Raw genomic sequence first — 18,122 nt, forward strand, 5'->3', positions numbered from 1 at the left:
AGAAGAATCCCACTTGGGAATGGACCTGGGAAGATAAGTCTCCTCCCCTTAGTTCAACATTCACGTTAGCAGCCCCTTGACAAATAACTAAAGTGATTATGGCAAAAAGCTCAACCAGGGCTACAGAGCAGCAGAATATAAACAAAAAGAATCCTAGAGGATCATCGCTTTGTTCCCAGTTGTCAGTGGCAATGAGCTGGCCTTTGAGCAGGCAGAGTCCCTCCTAAAGAAAAAGTATGGAGTGTCTTTTCATGGGTTAAAAGTCGGTCGTGCCCCTTAAGAGATACACATACCAACATTTCTGTAAACTTCAGAGACAATGAGTTGTCCCATTTCTTTGGAAAATAACTTCAGAATTCAGCAATTTTAAAAGGGCCCCATCCTAAAGGCCCCTGAACAAAGGTTTACCAACAAAATAGTTTAATCCACCACCTACTGGACTGATAGTTTTACCCTCATACCTTACCTGGAAAGTTCTCTCGATTTAGCTTAGGTCTGCGGACAATCACAAAGTCCTTGTCATTCCCTTTGCTCTTTAGCCGTTTTCGTGGGGGGCTCTGCGGGTGGCCCAGGTTTGAAAGCAGTTCCTGGGGGATGTTCTCACTGTCCACCTCCTCCTTCTCCAGGGCGGAGACCCCCATGCCTGAAAGCAGTTCAGAAGTCTTGCTAGAATCCCATCCCCACGTGAAGCTGGTGGTAACGTTGCTACTCTGGTCGGGAATCTCCTGGAGGTGTTTCCTGCAGAAACGCACAATAGCCCCACGTTCCTTTCAAAAACACACCCGTAAATAATTCCAAGGTAGGCCTGAAGGAAGCTGCAAGTTATGCACTGCAGAAAACTTTCACAGCAGCTAACTGAATTGCATTTCTACGCGCCGGCGGCGAGTTCCCAAGAATAAAAGAGAAAATAACCAAACAAATCGAACACATCGAAAAGTCTTTTCGATTTACGATCATGCAGAAGGCCTCAAGAATTTCTTAAAGTGGAAGGAACAGACAAGGAAAGAGGGAGGGCAATCATACAGTGATTGAAAACAGCAGCCGGAAAGCCCAATAAGGGAAGCCAAATAAAATCGCACGCTGATCACCGCGCTAAAGCATCCACCCATCCACGTTTTCCCAGAGAAGAGGCTAAGCAACCATTCACATTACAGCATTACTAACAATATTAGCAAGTAGCAAAATTCGCGGCCTAAAAGAGTTAAGACGGTCCATTCATGTCTGCCCCTTTTTGCAATCGGTTTACCTGTGCATGGCGTCCGCAGGTTCGGGAGTTTTAAATGCGTGCATTAATTGCAGAGGTGCCCGCCTCCTGGATTCCCGCGTTGGCGCGCGGCGGCGCACTGCGTGCGGCTCCTGCCCCCAGCAGCTAGACCCGCGAACTCTATCAACGTTCTATCCCCGCCGCGCGGGCAGAATTCTTCTGCCCGCTCTCCTCCGCGGCCGCCGTCTGCGGCCCCGCTGCCTGCTGGTAATTGTAGTTTCTGCCCTGCCTGGTAGTGCGGGGCCTCGCCACTACTTCGTTTCCTTATAGCTTTGCCCGCCTTCAGGATACCCACAACCCCCCGCGGCTACGGGACCGGACGGCCCACAGCGTAGGCGGGGAAGCGGAAGCGGGCGGTGCTTCGGCTGACTGGAAAATGTCAGCTGCTTGATTGGGGACGGGTTTTCCTTTCCCCGGAACCCGCAGGCCTTCAGGTGACCGCCACCGCCGTCGCCAGGGAGCGTGGGTCCCAGACCCTGGACGGCTGTGGCGGGCGCGGGGTTTCCCGGTCCTTCTGGACGCTGTCCGGGGAGATCGGGCGGTGAGCCTGAGGGGGAGAGCTTGAGGCACTTTGGGGTCTGGGGCGGAGCGCGGGCGGAGAGAGAGGGACCCCGGAGACCCAGAGAGGCCGCCGCCGCGGGGCCCACGTCCCCGGCCGCGGAGTGGAGGCGGTGACCCGCTCCGCCGACCAGGTGAGAGGTTGCGGCCGCGGGCGTCACACCTGCTCGCCCCGCTACCCGGAGCTGCGTTCTCCACCGGGGAGAGGGCGGCCCTTAGCACTAGGTCTGTGGACAGGATCCTTTCTTCATCTGTAAAATAGGCACTGTGGCAAGCGACGCTCATTTCACAGGCTTGGAGTCGGGGTCAAATCGGATAACGCGTGTGAAAGCGCTTTGTAGACGAACGCGCGGTTTAGAAGAGAGGCGGCGGTTTAATTTTAGGGCAGCAGGAGATCACGGTGGTTCCTGTGTGCAGTGGCAACGCTGAGCATCCCCTTGCAGCCTCGAGAAGGCTCATACATGCTAAATAACATGAGAACAAATAAGGTGAGTAATTGTTCGCAAAGGGCTTTCAGTGCAACGCTAGGCGCCGCCAGCAAAGCCATTCGGTTGCTCACTCTCAACCGGCTTCTTTCCGTTTGCCTCGCCTCCTGAAAGCACGCTGCTTTTACCCTCTATCCGCGGAGAAGAGTTTGGAGCTGGTTGGAGTAGAGAGAGTGCCGTAGTCCGGGTACGATGACCGTGCGAAATGCATTATGCAAACTGTACTGTAACTGTGACCCTAGGAAAACAGTGGAAGAGAGATAGGGGAATAACTTCCAACCCTAATAAAAATGGAGAGGATGTATAAGGTTCAGAAGGAAGCAACCCAGCGTCATAAATATATTAGAATATTACGTAAGTATGCTGTGTAGCATGCCTTTTTATTTCTTTAAAAAAAAAAGCTTCGATTTACACTGGAATTAAACCTCCCTTGCTTAGGTACGTGCTTGTTTCAGGCTTGATGCTTAGCTTCAAAAATAACCACTACTTTAAAAAAATTGAGGGGCTTTTTTTTTTTTTCTTAAAAAAAAAAGCTTCGATTTACACTGGAATTAAACCTCCCTTGTTTGGGTACGTGCTTGTTTCAGGCTTGATGCTTAGCTTGAAAAATAACCACCTTTTGACAGAGGAAAGCATTCATGAACCTTTAGTTTGTTCCTGAAACTAGGTGAAATTGGTGTAAAGAAGGGATCTGTTCACAGATTGAGTCTGATTGAAACCAGGTGAAGAATACGAGGCTGAATGTTCACAATTCATTAAACTAATGTTACCTGGAAAATATTTTTAAATGCAGTGTTCTGATTTTTTACATAAAGTGACCTTTAAGCAGTTACCTTCGCTTGAAATCTACATCCTTTTCCCTTAAAATTGCAACTCAGAGGAAATATTTTTAACATAAAAAAATTATAGTCTCCTTCAGGAAAGTGAACAAGACAGAGGGCGCTTATAAGCTAATGGAGGAGAAAGAACAAACAAGAAAAAAAGATGTAAAATACCATGATGAGAATAAACAAAGTTTTGAGGTATAAAGTAATTGGGAGAGGCCACTTTAGATAGAGATCTTATAGATAGGAAGTTCTAACAGATGGGATGATTCTAAATTTAAAGATAAGAAATACCCTCATACTAGGATTTAGCCTGAGAGCTAGGGAACATTTCTAGTTTTCAGAATACTTGAAATGTCTGAATTAGTGGGCACAAGGTCCTTTATAGGACTTCAGAGAGAGCCTGTCAACTTGGAAAATCAGAGTCTTCAAATTGTAGAATAGATATTTCACTAACAGTTTGCTCTGGCAGCAGAAATATTTTAGCTTACTAAAATGGGAATAATTTTTTTCTGCATTCCTTCTAATAATGGCTGTTCTCTTAATATAGTTAGTAAAAGTTTAACTTGGTAAATTGGTACTTTAATATAAGGAATTGTGTCCATTGAAGACTTGAGATTACCAGCTACATAGAGGTTGCTGTTTGGTCTTTTCAAGAACTGCATTATGATTGCTACTGATGTGGATTATTTTGTTTTCCTGATTAATTTTATTCTTTTAATCTACTCAGCACGCCCCATGTCCCATTTTAGTGAGAGAGGTATACCATATTTCTAGAAGTAGAATTACTAGATCAGTATCTAGGACAAATCAATTACATTTTTTTTTATGTCTGCAAATGACATTAGAGTGAGTAATTTCTAGTACTCTTTAGAAGTTTCAGAGTACAAAGTGACTTTCTAAATTGGGAAAATGTTTCTCATACAAGAGGCAAGAGCATAGTTAATTACAGCATATTCAATATTAGGGCATAGGACAGGCCAAAAAGGACTAGAAATTACATTCATCTATAAGCTATGTATATAGCTTATATGTATATATATATATATTCAGTAGTATATTATTGTTCTTTTTGAAAATCAAATGTGACAAAAGAGATTCTATTTAAATAGAAGTGTGATGTGCTTTTTCCTTAGTTCCATCATAGCATGAAGTAAATCTTAAGATTTGTTAGTGTTTTTTTATGTTATTTAGCTTAGGTGAACAAAAGACTAAGAACAGTTACATAGCAAGAAGTTTCTATCTGCTAATCAAGTTTCAAAAGATTCCTTTTCCCTCAATTAATTTTATTTTTATTTATTATTTATTATTATATTTATTTATTTTTGGCTGCACTGGGTCTTTGTTGCTGCACACGGGCTTTCTCTAGTTGCGGCGAGCGGGGGCTACTCTTTGTTGTGGTGCGTGGGCTTTTCCTTGCGGTGGCTTCTCTTGTTGCGGAGCACGAGCTCTAGGTGCACAGGCTTCAGTAGTTGTGATGCGTGGGCTCAGTAGTTGTGGCACACGGGCTTAGTTGCGCCGCGGCATGTGAGATCATCCTGGACCAGGGATCGAACCCGTGTCCCCTGCATTGGCAGGCAGATTCTTAACCACTGCACCACCAGGGAAGCCCCTCAATGAATTTTAAAGTAGATCTAAAAGATCTACTTTTTAAAGTAGTTCTCTGCAGTTTAATACTCTATAATGGGCAGATTGGGGCAAGAACAGAAGAGCTCTTTCCCAATTCTGATATGCTCTGTTTTCTTTTTTACTTTCCCCATGTAGATTACTTTCCCCATATATTATCCTTAAGTTATGGCAGCCTTAAACCTGCAAAGTTAAAAAGGCTTAGTTAAATTCTATATTAAACATGACTTTATTAGCATTGTCTTTATATATATAAAGAAATAACTAATAGGAGAACATTTCTACTTTGTTCATTGAAATGAAATGAACAAGTGAAAACTGAGCAAAAGAAATGATTTAAACAGTCTAAATTGCATTGAGAAAGTATGTCTGGACTGGAGCAGAGACTCTGGTATCCTAATTGTGAGCTTGGCTCTGTAGTCAGGATGCCTCTGAATCCCAGTTCCCACCCTCTCTGTGGCATTTTCTTCTTTACTAAACAAGGATACTAACCTTTCTTACTGGGCTGTGAAGTGTAATTCGATACAGCATGTTAAGCGCTAGCACAATGCTTGGAATCTAGTAAACTCACACAAAATATTAACTACTTGTTTTTTTAAAAAATTATTTTGTTACTAGGAAGGATTCTAAAGATTATTTTCTAATTACCAAAGTAAGTCTTATAATCTCTTTACCTAAAATCTTTAAGGATCTGTTACAATTCCAGTTGTTTTCTTCTTGCCTACTTACTGGTTGCTACCTCTTTCATGCCTTGCCAAAGGTGGAACAGTTTGTATATGTCCATCTTTCTTCAAAAGGCTTGTTGCTCTTTGGAATTCACTTCACCTGGTTGGTTTGCCAACTCAGCTCATTTTTTAAGATGGCTTCAAAAGATATTATGCCTTTTTTGCATTTTTAGAGTGGGAGTTACATTCTTTTGTGGTATTCTATCTGTATCCTAAGCTGAATTCTCCCTATACCTGAAATCGTTGAACATGGGATTAATGATTACCTTTGGAAGGTTTAAATGTTGATTGGTGGTAAAGAATTGTTGATTTTCATTATTTACATCTAGTTCTGATTCTTTTGATTTTTCATTATTTGGATCTCGAGTTGTCTCCTGGTTTTTATTCACATGTCTGAGTAAAGATACATATTTAAGTTAACACAGTCTGTCTGATGAATCATTAGGTTCTAGTCGGAAATTTTTAATTCAGTTCAGAATCTTAGGTTTTGGCAAAATTTTTGTCCTGTTCTCTTGTTCAATTGATACCAATCTTTCCTTCTTCCTGTCTTTTTCTTTTCTCCCCCCACCCCCTTTTTTTTGAAAATATTTGGGATGTTTCAGATTCCAAAATGATCTTAACCTCTAAATTTTCTACTTAAAGTGTGTTTAGCCTGAAAAACTATCATCAACCATTAAATACTCAGGAAATAGTACTCCAAGTCAGTAACATTAGCAAACTAATTATGAAAGGCATTTGAAGGTAGTATTATTGTATAATATCTTGATGACTGGTAAAAGACTGAATTGGATTTTAAATGTTTAAAACTTTCAGAACTGATATTTTGAAAGGTAGACTGCCTGCATATTAGGTACTAAAATATGAGTGAATGAATTGGCATTTTAATTTTAAGTAAAATCTACTTTTGCTGCTGTGGTGTTAATGCCCACCTATGATAGCTTTATGCCTCTTTTTCATTTCTAATCACATGGAACTAAATTTGGATTTGCCTCCAAATTTTAGCATTTTCTTGTTTTATTTTTGCCTTTTAGCCTAAACACATTATTTTAATAAAGAATAGCATTAGAAGGACCATTGTTATGGTCAAAGGAATATTTGCCCTTTTGCCCCCAAGTATATTTTTGCATAGCTGCACATCGTTACAGTTCAGCAAATGATCCATTTTGCTTCACCTCCATTTTGATCATTTGCCTAGAAGAATGGCATTGTCTTTCTATATGACATTGGTGTGTCAAGTGTACCTTCGTGACATGGCTTTGAGATGTGTTCTATCTCTTCACAATGGACAGAGCACAAAGGACAGAGGAAGGGATGTTTGGGCTATCTTACAGACCTAGAGAGGTAATCCCACTTTGTCAGGTGAGGCAAGGGGAGCAATTTCTATGAACATGAACATCATTTTTTGTTTTATAGGAATGAGTGTGGGTCCAAGCTGTGGTAACCACAGAGAATGAGAAACAAAAAGCATTTGGTATCCATCCATTCATGGTTTTTTGGGGGTTGCGGGGGAAGACCATTTAGGGTAAAGCTCTGCTTTGAGACCATTGAGGCAACTAGTTATCTTCTGGAAGCACACGGTATGAAGGAGGTGGAGATTAGCAACTAGCATTTAGTGAAGACCTACTCTGGAACTCCTTTTGGCGTTTTACTTTTATAACTCACTTGATCTTCATAGCAACCTGTGTGAGGTGATCATATATCCTCATTCAGCAGCTTAAATTGCATACAATTACACAATTATTAAATGGAGTTGGGATTTGAAACCCAGGTTTACCGTAATATAATAAAACATTTGTGTTTTAAAATAGTTGTAGTTCTAGGCACTTGGTAACACTACAGCAAAATTTTTCATTGTCTAGTTGCTATGTGTTTTACTTTCATATTACTACACTGATTTTAAAATAGTATTAAAATTACAAAAAAACCCCACATCATTTGAAAGTAAACACACACACATACAAAGAAAGAGCAAGAAAGAAAATAGAAGTCATCTCTTAACTACGTTGTGTCACCACTATTAGCATTCTGATGTATATTTGTCCATGCATATATGTGCGTTTCTTATGTATACTCCCTAAGATCCCACCCATGCCCCTTTTTACATCTCTATAGTGTCCCTCTGGATCTCACCTTTCTTCTGGGCTGGAGGAATCTGGTGGGCCCCTTTAATCATTGTCTGTAATGGAGTCTTTCTGTTAGGTGGTCCTTGACTCAGACACAGATCCCTGCTCCCATAGGTCATGGCCAGGTTAGCGGGATTAGTGATTTATGAAACCCTTGGCTGCTTTTGTCAAAAAGGTAAGGGACAACAGTGAGACTGGTGGACATTTTTAAGACTTGCTGAACTATTTAGTACAAACATTTAAATTGTTTCTAGGTTTTTATGTTTAAATAATGCTGCTGTGAAAAATAATATTGTAGATAAATCTTTGTTCCCATTTTGGTTTTTCTCTAAGTTATTTGAAGAAGTGTTGCTAGGGCCACAAGGATATATACCTTTTTTAAGTTCTTCGATACATAGTGCCAAATTGCTGACCACCCTGGCAATGAGTTTTTTTTTTTTAATACACCAAACTTGAGTTGTCCAATCTTTATTTTTATTAGATTTTAATTGATAATTATTTTATGAATTTAATATACAAATAACTAAATCAGATGGAGAATACAGCACCCCTAGCTTTGAACAGAAAATGATTCAGTTGAAACAACTAAAACAGGCTATAGGAATTCGTAAGGAACCTTGGAAGCTACTATCATTCTGGACCGTAAAAAAAAATTCCTTATTTGAAATTAGGTACAAGGTCAAAGATATGTACTTTAAAACTATTATTTTCTCATCTCACGTTAGGGAGGTCCCAACTTTCATTTCTAGTTTCATGGGATCCCCTAGGCCTAACCTTGTGTCATAACAAGGCAACAAGTGTTCAGTTTGAACTGAAATAAATGGTGTGATGAACAGAATAATAGACCCCCAAGGATATCTATGCCTTAATCCCTGTGGAACCAGTAAATATGACTAGATTATCCAGGTGGGCCCAATGAGATCAGATGAACCCTTAAAAGCAGAGCTTTCTTCAAGCAAAGGGCAGAAGAGAAAGTTAGCAATTTCAAGCATGCAGAGGATTTGACAAGCCATTACTGGCTCTGAGGTATATTGGGCTGCATGCAAAGACTAGAAAGAAGCCTCTAGAACTAAGGGCAAATGCTAGCTGACAGCCAGCAAGGAAATGAGGATCTCAGTCCTATAACCATAACAAACTGAATTTTACCAACAGCCTGAAGGAACTTAGAAATGGATTCTTCCCCAGCGTCTCCAGAAAGGAGCCCCTGCTGACACCTTGATTTCAATATTGAGAACTCAATTGAGCCACGCTGTGCCTAGACATCTGACCCACAGAAACTATGAAATATCTAACCTTCAGAAGCTATGACACGTGGGTGTTGTTTTAAGACACTAAGTTTACAGTAATTCTTTACAACAGCAATAGGAGACGAATACACTGAGTATGGGAAGAGATGTAACCAAATCATTTCTTTATACTAGAATAAAGGATCCATAATTCTTTTTATTCACTATAACATTTAAGAGTACTGACTATGAATCAGACTGAAAAACTGACAGCTGTTGTAAAAAAGTTAGTAACTAGCAGCAAGTTTATAACTGATTGTTTTATAACTGATTGTGTTGTTTGCTGATATCCATAATCTTATTATGTAACTATTATCGATGTTTCCACATATTTCATTGTTGTTCATTCATTCTTATTTACGTAAAAATCTGTGAATCTAGTTTTTCAGTTAATGTTATGGTAGTTTTCTAATGTTATTGAATAATCTTAACAAATATCATTTCTTATACTTAAGTAATAGTCCATCAATGGTTCTGCCATGCCTTAGCATTTCCTTGCTAATCTCTGATATTCATTCTTTTTTCTATGGTTGTCATATTCCTTGCACTGGACAATTTCAGGCAAAATAAATATCTAGGTCCAACCATAAAGGGATTTTCATATGATAATTATATTAAATTCACATTGAGTGATTTTTTCTTAAAAAAGCTGTATCTTAAAGATGGTAATAGTTTTCATCAGCACATTCTACATCGAGCTGTCACCTAACCACTTAATCTATTCTTGACTTAAAAGTAAGATTTAGCGCCTCCCTGGTGGCGCAGTGGTTGAGAGTCCGCCTGCCAATGCAGGGGACACGGGTTCGTGCCCCGGTCCGGGAGGATCCCACATGCCGCGGAGCGGCTGGGCCCGTGAGCCATGGCCGCTGAGCCTGTGCGTCCGGAGCCTGTGCTCCGCAACGGGAGAGGCCACAGCAGTGAGAGGCCCGCGTACCGCAAATAAATAAATAAATAAATAAGATTTAACTCACTGTTATTGTGATGGTACAAGTTGTTTCTCTGAAAATGAAATTTGAAATTTTGAGTAGTAGTAATGAGCAGAGTTCTACGCCTTTTGAGTTGTAATAAGTATTTGTAAAATTAGTTTTGAGGACAATAACAAGAGTTTTACATTGCCTTTGAAGTCAGCAGGAATAAAAAATAGTGTTTATACTAAAGCATACAGTAATGTTTTTTATTCATTGGCTTATTCATTCAAGAGCTATTTTTTGAATAGCGACTGTATGCCAGACACTATTAGAGACATGGGGTACAGTACTGAATAAAATAGTCAAGTCTCTGCTCTCATGGAGTCTGTGTGTGTGTGTGTGTGTGTGTGAGAGCGTGTTGGGGGGTGTTTTCAGGGAGACAGTAAAGAATATACATTATATCAGGTGGATAAGTGCTTTCAAGAAAAATATAGCAGGATATGGTGATAGAGAGTGACAAATGGGGTTCAATTTTAGATATTTAAGAATGAAAATATTGGTTGAAATCCACAGAGGAATGGAAAGAAACTACTTCAATAATATAAAGAAATAATGAAGTAGTTTATTAAATGTGATTTTTATTTGTGATATTCCATATAGAAGGATTTCTTATGTAAGTTTAAATTTAGCCTGTTAAAGTACCCAAATTTCTTTATTCTTTTAATAACTAGTTTTGTTTGGAGATGTTTGTTAATTTGACATATTTTATTGATTCTACCTTATTTTATTTTGGTGGGTTGCATCATAATCTTGATTCTCTATGTTAAGATGTTGATTCATTCCTTGGGATACTGTAGTTAATCTATAGACAAAGAAAAATGCCTGACATTGATTTTATAGAGGTGGAAAGCACATATATTTTCTTCAGTTAGTGAAGGTAAATTATTTTATAAGAGTAGAAAGACATCAAATAAACCATTTTCTGCTATCTGTATCATCAACATTTATAATTAAAAATATTTTCAAATGTATGACTTTATTCAGTAATCACTGGTAAATTTTTCTGCCTATAAAATAGGTGAAGTAACTTTAAAGAAAATAAGATTTGTATAGATAGGTGGAAAGTGATGAGTATATTGAGTATATTTTGTGGAGCAGTAAATGAATAAGAATTTCAGGTCCCAAAAGTTAGACAAGATTAGGACGAAAGAAAGAAAAATACTATTTCAAACAAAGGAAACGTTACTTTCAAATGGTCTCTCCTTTCTGGCTCTCCCTCCCAAAGAGTCTCTCTCTTTTAGAAAATCTTAAGTAATGACTATCAATACTTAGAAAACTTTATTTTACAAAATATCTGATTTCCTAGAATCCAGTCACTAGTGTATTTAATAGAAAATATTCTGTTAGGACTTACAATATTAAGGAACAAACTTTAAGTGATGCTGTATTGAAACTGTTCATATCTAGTATTCTTACTTTGTAATATTTTTGGAACTAGTGTGGTTTTTGCTAAAGTAGTTTTTTTTCCTGAAGATACAATTTATGTGAAATTTTCAACATATGATTTAAAAAATAAGACAGAAGTACTTGAGAGTAGGAATTATCCTTTTCATCTTACTCATAGTCCAATGTAAAGCCTGACAGTTTTCTAAAGAATCTATTAGTACATTAATAAAAAAATAATTAAGAGATTTCCAAGTGGTCATTTCCTATGTTAACACTTTTTGTTTTTGTTTTTGTTTTTTTTCAGTTTACAGATATGATCCAGGCCTGTATGTGAATTACTTTGGTTAATCAGAGCAAACATTGAATAATGAGTGGTGCAGCTTTGGGACTCGAGATTGTTTTTGTCTTTTTTCTGGCATTATTCCTACTTCATCGATATGGAGACTTTAAGAAACAACATAGACTTGTAATTGTTGGAACACTGCTAGCTTGGTATCTGTGCTTTCTAATTGTCTTCATACTGCCTCTGGATGTTAGTACGGTAAGAGGTGAAACTGATTTTCACAATTTAAAAGGCAGTTGTAGTCATACAGCATGTTTGAGATATGTTTTTAAGACAACCAAGTCATGTAAAAGTTAACTTATATTTTAAACTTAAGTGTTACTCTATGAATTTGATCACTAAAAAGCATAGCCAGGAAGGTACTTTTGGGTAGATAGGTTGATACACTTCAATATCCCTTAAGTACTTGGTAACTTTTTGGTTTTCATTTTTAAACCATACCTTCATTGCTTTAGACAATATACAACCGGTGCAAACATGCTGCTGCAAACTCGAGCCCTACTGAGAGTAGCAACATTACAGGATTGTATGCAGCTGCTACCCCGGTTCCAAGGTACTTTCTTCTTCTTTTTTTTTTTTTTAATATTGTAGGGGGCAATTTGTTTAAAACTTGTCGGTTTTTACCATCTGGATTTTATATTTATAAAAGTTTATCCTCATTCTCTCTTCACCTCCCTTCTTCATCCTTTGCTAATAGACTTTTAATTACCTTGTATCTTATTTAAGTTTAAATCTTAAATAAATTTTAGATATTTATTGGTAAACAAGGCCTTTCAGTAGATGCTAATGAGAAGCTTGGAGAAAACCTGATTTTTTTTTGTCCCTTACTAAGAAAGTGACTTCCAAAAGCTGTTTTTCCTCCAGCCTCTCCCCAGTCAAAAACAATGGGGCATGCATTTTCTCATTTGCCTTAATTTACAAGGTTGTAATAAAGGGTGAGGAGGTTATTCTGTATGTAGGATATTCCTTTCATATTGCACATCCTTTGATATCATGATAGTTTTAGACTGAGAATAAAGTTCAAATTATCAAAACGTTATATTGAATTCATATCAAACTTCCAAGTAAAAAACTAACAAATATTGGTTATAGCTTTTACCAGTGCTTTAAGTGGTATTTGCATGCTTCTTTATGCAGCTTTTATTTTATTTTTTTTTTAATCAAAGCTGGATAAGGGTAAATTTTAAATGTAGTTGTTATTCCCTTTTGAAGAACCATTGTGGATTGTTGGAAGCCCTTGGACTAAAGGATAGCCTTACAGTCTAAGCAGGCTGACTATTACTGGAAGAATCTATGGGCAGATACACATATATTCAGAAACTTCAAACAGAATTATGTATAGATGCTGGCATCTATCTCCATAGGAGATATGCTGTATGACTGAAGAGTTAGGGTTCCAGTTTCTAGGAATTAATCACCTAACGTCTTTCTCTCCTTCCTGCCATATCCAGCCCCACAAATGGGGTGAGTGTGTATCTTAAAGGTAATCATCAACCCTAAAGGTAACCAAATCAGAGATTTGATTTCATGATGCATTTGCTTTTAAAGACTGTCACTTTATTAGTCTATTAGAACATCCTGTCCTCTTTTTACTCAATGACTAAAAAAAACACTGAAAGTTGAAAATTTAAATGCATTCCTCTTTAAAACAGTTTTATTCCCTTTTTGTATGTCTTCTCGACAGTCAGCTTTGAATTTTAAGTTTTCTATGAAATTTTACAAATTAGAATCAATAATTTAAAATCCGAATGTAAGTGAACTTTGCCACACACAAATTAATTGTGCAATTCATGTAAGTAATCATTTATGATTAATTGACTTTAAATTGTTATTAAATAGCCAACATCCGTGTTTCAAGCCATGGAGTTATATTCCTGATGGAATCATGCCAGTTTTCTGGAGGGTAGTATATTGGACATCACAATTTTTAACATGGTAAGTGGTAGTGAAGGATAAAATTTTTGATATTTTGGCTAAATTTTTAAAAGTGATTATTTTTCCAGTGAACTTCCATATTTTAGAATTTATTCAAGTGTCACTATTTTTTCCCTTAAGTCTGTATCCTGTCTCTTTCTGCTCATTTGGGTCTCTCACATCTTGAAAGGAATGAAAAGAAAAAAACAAAGAAGAAATAGAGAACAGAAACAAAAAATTCTCCTCGTCACCATTCCCTTTTAGTTATTGCCTTCTCTCTGGACATTCTGCAATGCAGTTTTCTTCAAGTCCCATTGTTATGTGAAACTGCTCTCTTGCTAAGGTCATCATTATCCCCTGGTTTTCTTTCTATGTGCTTTGCCCAACCTTCTGAATTTCCTTTATGGGCTCCATTTCTGTGGCGCATTTCCTAAATGTTGGTGTTCCCTAGGGTCCCATCTTTGGTCATCTTGTTATCTGACTCTCCCTGAATAACTATAATTATAGCCATAGTTTCATTAACCTGTGATGCATTCCAGATCTTTCTTTCTACCCGATATAACTTTGTCTTTCTGCTGTGCTCCAGACTCATACTTTTTCCACTGCCTACTGAGCATTTTAGATATTATGCAGGTAACTAAGCTCTAAAACTGGAGGTGGTGAACATTGCAAGAGAAAAATCACATAGCAGAGTGTAGTGTCCCTGTAGCATGTTCACTGAACTTGATTAAGCCCTCAACATTGCCAGACTTTCATCTTTTGTTTCTCTCGTCTGCTTGCTCTTCATTCTCCACAACAAATCTTTCCAATCACTACAAACCACAGCTCTTCCCTTTGTGACTCTCTCTCTCTTACATCCTAGAAACAGTCGCCTTCTCTCCTTGCAGATGACTTTACTTCCTGCCTCCCAGTGAAAAAAGAAGTCATCAGATGGAAGCTCTTTTCAGCTTCTCACCAACAAACCCACCCACCTACCCATCCTTTCTTTCCTTCCCTCCAAGAATGGAAAAGTCCCTCTTCCTGAAATATGGACCCATCCCCTTCAGCTCTCATTACTTATACTTCTAGCTTCCAGTTTCAACCAAGCATGTACAATTCTCTCATCTTTAAAAACAAAACAAAACTGTCTCAAATCAGAACCCTTTCCAGTTTTCTATCTTCCCCCTCAATGATCTACTCATCACAGCTGAACTTTTTAAGAGAGACTTTTTTTGAGTATGAATTAGTACAGTAAATTACACAGATTGTGTTTAGTTTGACTTTTTTCAAAGTGAATACACCCATGTAATCAGTACTCAGTTCATGATATAGAACATTAACCGTATCCCACGAAGCTTCCCTCATACTTCTCTCCCAGGCATTATGTTCCCCAAAGGTAACCATGATTCTGACTTTGATCACCATAGATTAGTTTTGCCTCCTTTTCAACTTTATAAATATGGAGTTATACAGTATGTATTTTTTTGCCTCTCTCTTTTTGCTCACATATTTGGAAGATTCTTCTATGTTGTATGTCTCAGTATTCTTTTCTTTTTCATTTCTGTAAAACATTCCATTTTGTGAGTATACCATAGTTTATCCTACCCAGCCAAACTTCTTGAATTGTCTGCATCAGTGTCTCCATTTGCTCACTGCTTACCCTTTCCTCAACCCATTGAACCGTATTTTCTACCCTCCCTTCTCCACTCACACATACAGGCTCTTAATTTACTTGACCTCTTGGCAGCATTTGATTCTATTGTTTTCTCTCTCCCTTTCAAATACTTTCTTCTCCTGGTTTCTGCTCCATATACTCCTTAGTTTTCTTCTGTAACTCTCGACTGCTCTCTCAGTTTCCTTTGCTGGTCTCTCCTTCTGTTTGTCGGCCTTTCCTTTAGAAGTTGGTATTTCTCAGGGGGTCCGTCTCAGATCTTTCCTCCTCATTCATTCTAAATCAGTTTTTGTTTTTTTTAATTTATTTATTTTTAATATATTTTATTTTTGGCTGCATTGGGTCTTCATTGCTGCGCATGGGCTTTCTCTAGTTGCAGCGAGTGGGGGCTACTCTTCATTGTGGTGTGTGGGCTTCTCATTGCGGTGGCTTCTCTTGCTGCGGAGCATGGGCTCTAGGCACACGGGCTTCAGTAGTTGTGTCTCGTGGGCTCTAGAGTGCAGGCTCAGTGGTTTTGGCGCACGGGCTTAGTTGCTCTGCGCATGTGGGATCTTTCCGGACCAGGGCTTGAACCTGTGTCCCCTGCATTGGAGGGTGGATTCTTAACCACTGCACCACCAGGGAAGCCCCTCATTCTATATACTCACACTTCCAGATTTCATCTACTGATGTTGTTTCAGTACCATTGATATGGCGATGACTCTAAAAGCTACTTCCTGTGCACCTCCTTTGGGATGCGTCCTAGCTACTTCAACATCAGTATACTGACAGCCACCCTTCTCTCCTTCTTCTTACCACAGCACCACCCCTTACCCTCTCTAAATAGTTCCAATTTTGTTCCATTTAAGTACATTCTCCATGTTGAAGCTTTATCAGTCCTTAGAAAACTAAAATTTGATCATGTCTCCTTTCCGTTAAAGAAAATGATTCCTCATTATTCTTTGGATGCAATCTAAATTATTCATAAAAGCATTAAAGGCCTTTTTTTAGATTCATTGTAAGTCACCCATTCTGTTGTACTCTCTGTTGGTCATTGTGGCCTCCTTTTGCTCCCAGGAATGTGCTTTGCTCTCCCCAAAATTTAATATTAGAAAAATATTCAGCTATCTATTATAGTTTGGTTCAGTATTAATTATTACTCAAAATCATATTTATTTATGAAAAGAACCACACATTAAAATTGAGATTCACATATTTTCAGTATTTTGAGATTATACAGACATGTCAAGTGTTTTTTAATCATTTTTTTCTTATCATCCAGGATTCTGTTACCTTTTATGCAGTCATATGCAAGATCGGGAGGGTTTTCCATTACTGGAAAGATCAAAACTGCGCTGATTGAGAATGCAATCTATTATGGCACCTACTTGCTGATTTTTGGAGCGTTTTTAATTTATGTAGCTGTAAACCCACACTTGCACTTAGAATGGTAAGAAAAACCATGTTCTTAACATTGTTTCTGTATACATTTGCATTTTTGAAAATTAGTTTTTATCTCATATGCGGGTAAACAAACATTTCCTTGAGAAACCTACCATTATATGTTCTATAGATTCCCCCAGAAGAATATCATAATAATATATATTACTAAGAAGGAAAATATGGAATAACATCTTTGAATATACATATTGGACAAGGGACTGATGCTTTGTCTAAGAGCTATATGTTAAAAGTATTAACTCCCATGATTTTTTGATAGACTTTCAAATTTTGTGTATGACTAAATACCTAGATTTCTTTCTCATTGGAACTTGTGAATACTTTTCTTTTGTTCTGATTATAATTTGAGGGCATATTTCTCTTTAACTTCGGATTTATCATTGCAATAAAATTGAAATCTGTATTATACTTATGGTCTATTATAATATACGTGAAGAGTCAGAGCTGAGAAGTTTAGGAATGGAGTAGCAATGATAATCCTTACTGTTGCATTCTTGAGGTTTGCGTGCATTTGCCTTAAAACAAGTTAAAATTTTTTTCAGGCTTAAAATTTTTTTCAGGCTTCTCTTGGTTAATATTAAATAAGAAAGCACCTAATGAAAAATATATTTTCTTCAGGATAATTCTTGCCATGAATTTTCCTAGATTCTAATTTTAACTATAATAGAAGCCGTGTTTCCTGTGTTAAAGTCTATTTCTGCAGTCACACTCTAACTTTTCATTAAAACACGTTATCTGCTGTTACTAAAAGAGCAGCTGAGGATTTGAAGGTCGAATTTTTTCATATAAAATTGGAGCCATCTTGTAGGGCAGTTGTTTTCTGAAAAAACATTTAACACTAGTTCCATTTAACATTTTTGTTGCAAAAATTTATCTTTCACAGCTATCTGCTTATGTTTTCTTCCTTAGGAACCAGCTTCAGACAATTGGGATAGCTGCTGCAAATACATGGGGTCTTTTTCTTCTGGTGTTGTTGTTGGGGTATGGCTTGGTAGAAATCCCTCGGTCATACTGGAATGGAGCAAAAAGAGGTTATCTACTTATGAAAACTTATTTTAAGGCAGCCAAATTGATGACGGAGAAAGCAGATGCAGAAGAGACTTTAGAAGATGTCATGGAGGTGAGCAACTTTAAACCGTGGAGTCAACAGTCATCAAGTTGTGTGTATCTCCTTTCGGATATACTGTTGGCTTTGTTGTTGTCGTTGGCACACTGATGGGCTTTAGAATAAAAATTTGGTGATGTACAGTTATTAAGGATGTCTCATCCATTCGAGTGACTTCTTATTGGCAGTTCAGCGTCATGAGATATCACCTCCATCTTCTAACCGACAGAGATGCAGGGAGAATATATTCAACAGTGCAGTGTTAATGCTTGTTGTCTTGAGGTAACTTTTATTTTTATTTTATTTATTTTTTTTGGCCGCACCAGGTCTTAGTTGCGACACGCGGGATCTTCCTTGAGGCGTGAAGGATCTTTCGTTGCGCTGCGTGGACTCTTTGTTGTGGTGCACGGGCTTCTCTAGTTGT

At 38.0% G+C, this 18,122-nt stretch overlaps 2 protein-coding genes across 10 annotated transcripts in view; one reads left to right on the top strand and one right to left on the bottom strand.

The window, feature by feature from the left end:
- Positions 1-1,469, bottom strand: part of SKP2 (S-phase kinase associated protein 2) — a 32,763-nt gene extending 31,294 nt beyond the window's left edge. Inside the window, exons 1-2 of one of the 2 annotated variants that reach the window (XM_082620681.1) lie at positions 1,247-1,469; positions 467-738 (exon numbers count right to left, since the gene is read on the bottom strand). In XM_082620681.1, coding sequence (XP_082476807.1) covers positions 467-738; positions 1,247-1,290 — 316 coding nt within the window. In that variant the 5' untranslated portion in view covers positions 1,291-1,469. The remainder of the gene's footprint in view (positions 1-466; positions 739-1,246) is intronic. The other variant, XM_082620680.1, reaches the window with a different exon arrangement.
- Positions 1,470-1,608: 139 nt separating this feature from the next.
- Positions 1,609-18,122, top strand: part of LMBRD2 (LMBR1 domain containing 2) — a 48,127-nt gene continuing 31,613 nt past the window's right edge. For 2 of the 8 annotated variants that reach the window (XM_082622836.1, XM_082622835.1), the window contains exons 1-6: positions 1,609-2,310; positions 11,550-11,786; positions 12,044-12,141; positions 13,428-13,523; positions 16,415-16,582; positions 17,503-17,713. In XM_082622836.1, the coding sequence (XP_082478962.1) occupies positions 11,613-11,786; positions 12,044-12,141; positions 13,428-13,523; positions 16,415-16,582; positions 17,503-17,713 (747 nt within the window). In that variant the 5' untranslated portion in view covers positions 1,609-2,310; positions 11,550-11,612. The remainder of the gene's footprint in view (positions 2,311-11,549; positions 11,787-12,043; positions 12,142-13,427; positions 13,524-16,414; positions 16,583-17,502; positions 17,714-18,122) is intronic. The other 6 variants (XM_082622829.1, XM_082622830.1, XM_082622831.1 and 3 more) reach the window with 6 other exon arrangements.

The sequence above is a fragment of the Mesoplodon mirus genome (genome assembly GCF_964341445.2).
Source record: "Mesoplodon mirus genome assembly, chromosome: 5".
Lineage (NCBI taxonomy): Eukaryota > Metazoa > Chordata > Mammalia > Artiodactyla > Ziphiidae > Mesoplodon > Mesoplodon mirus.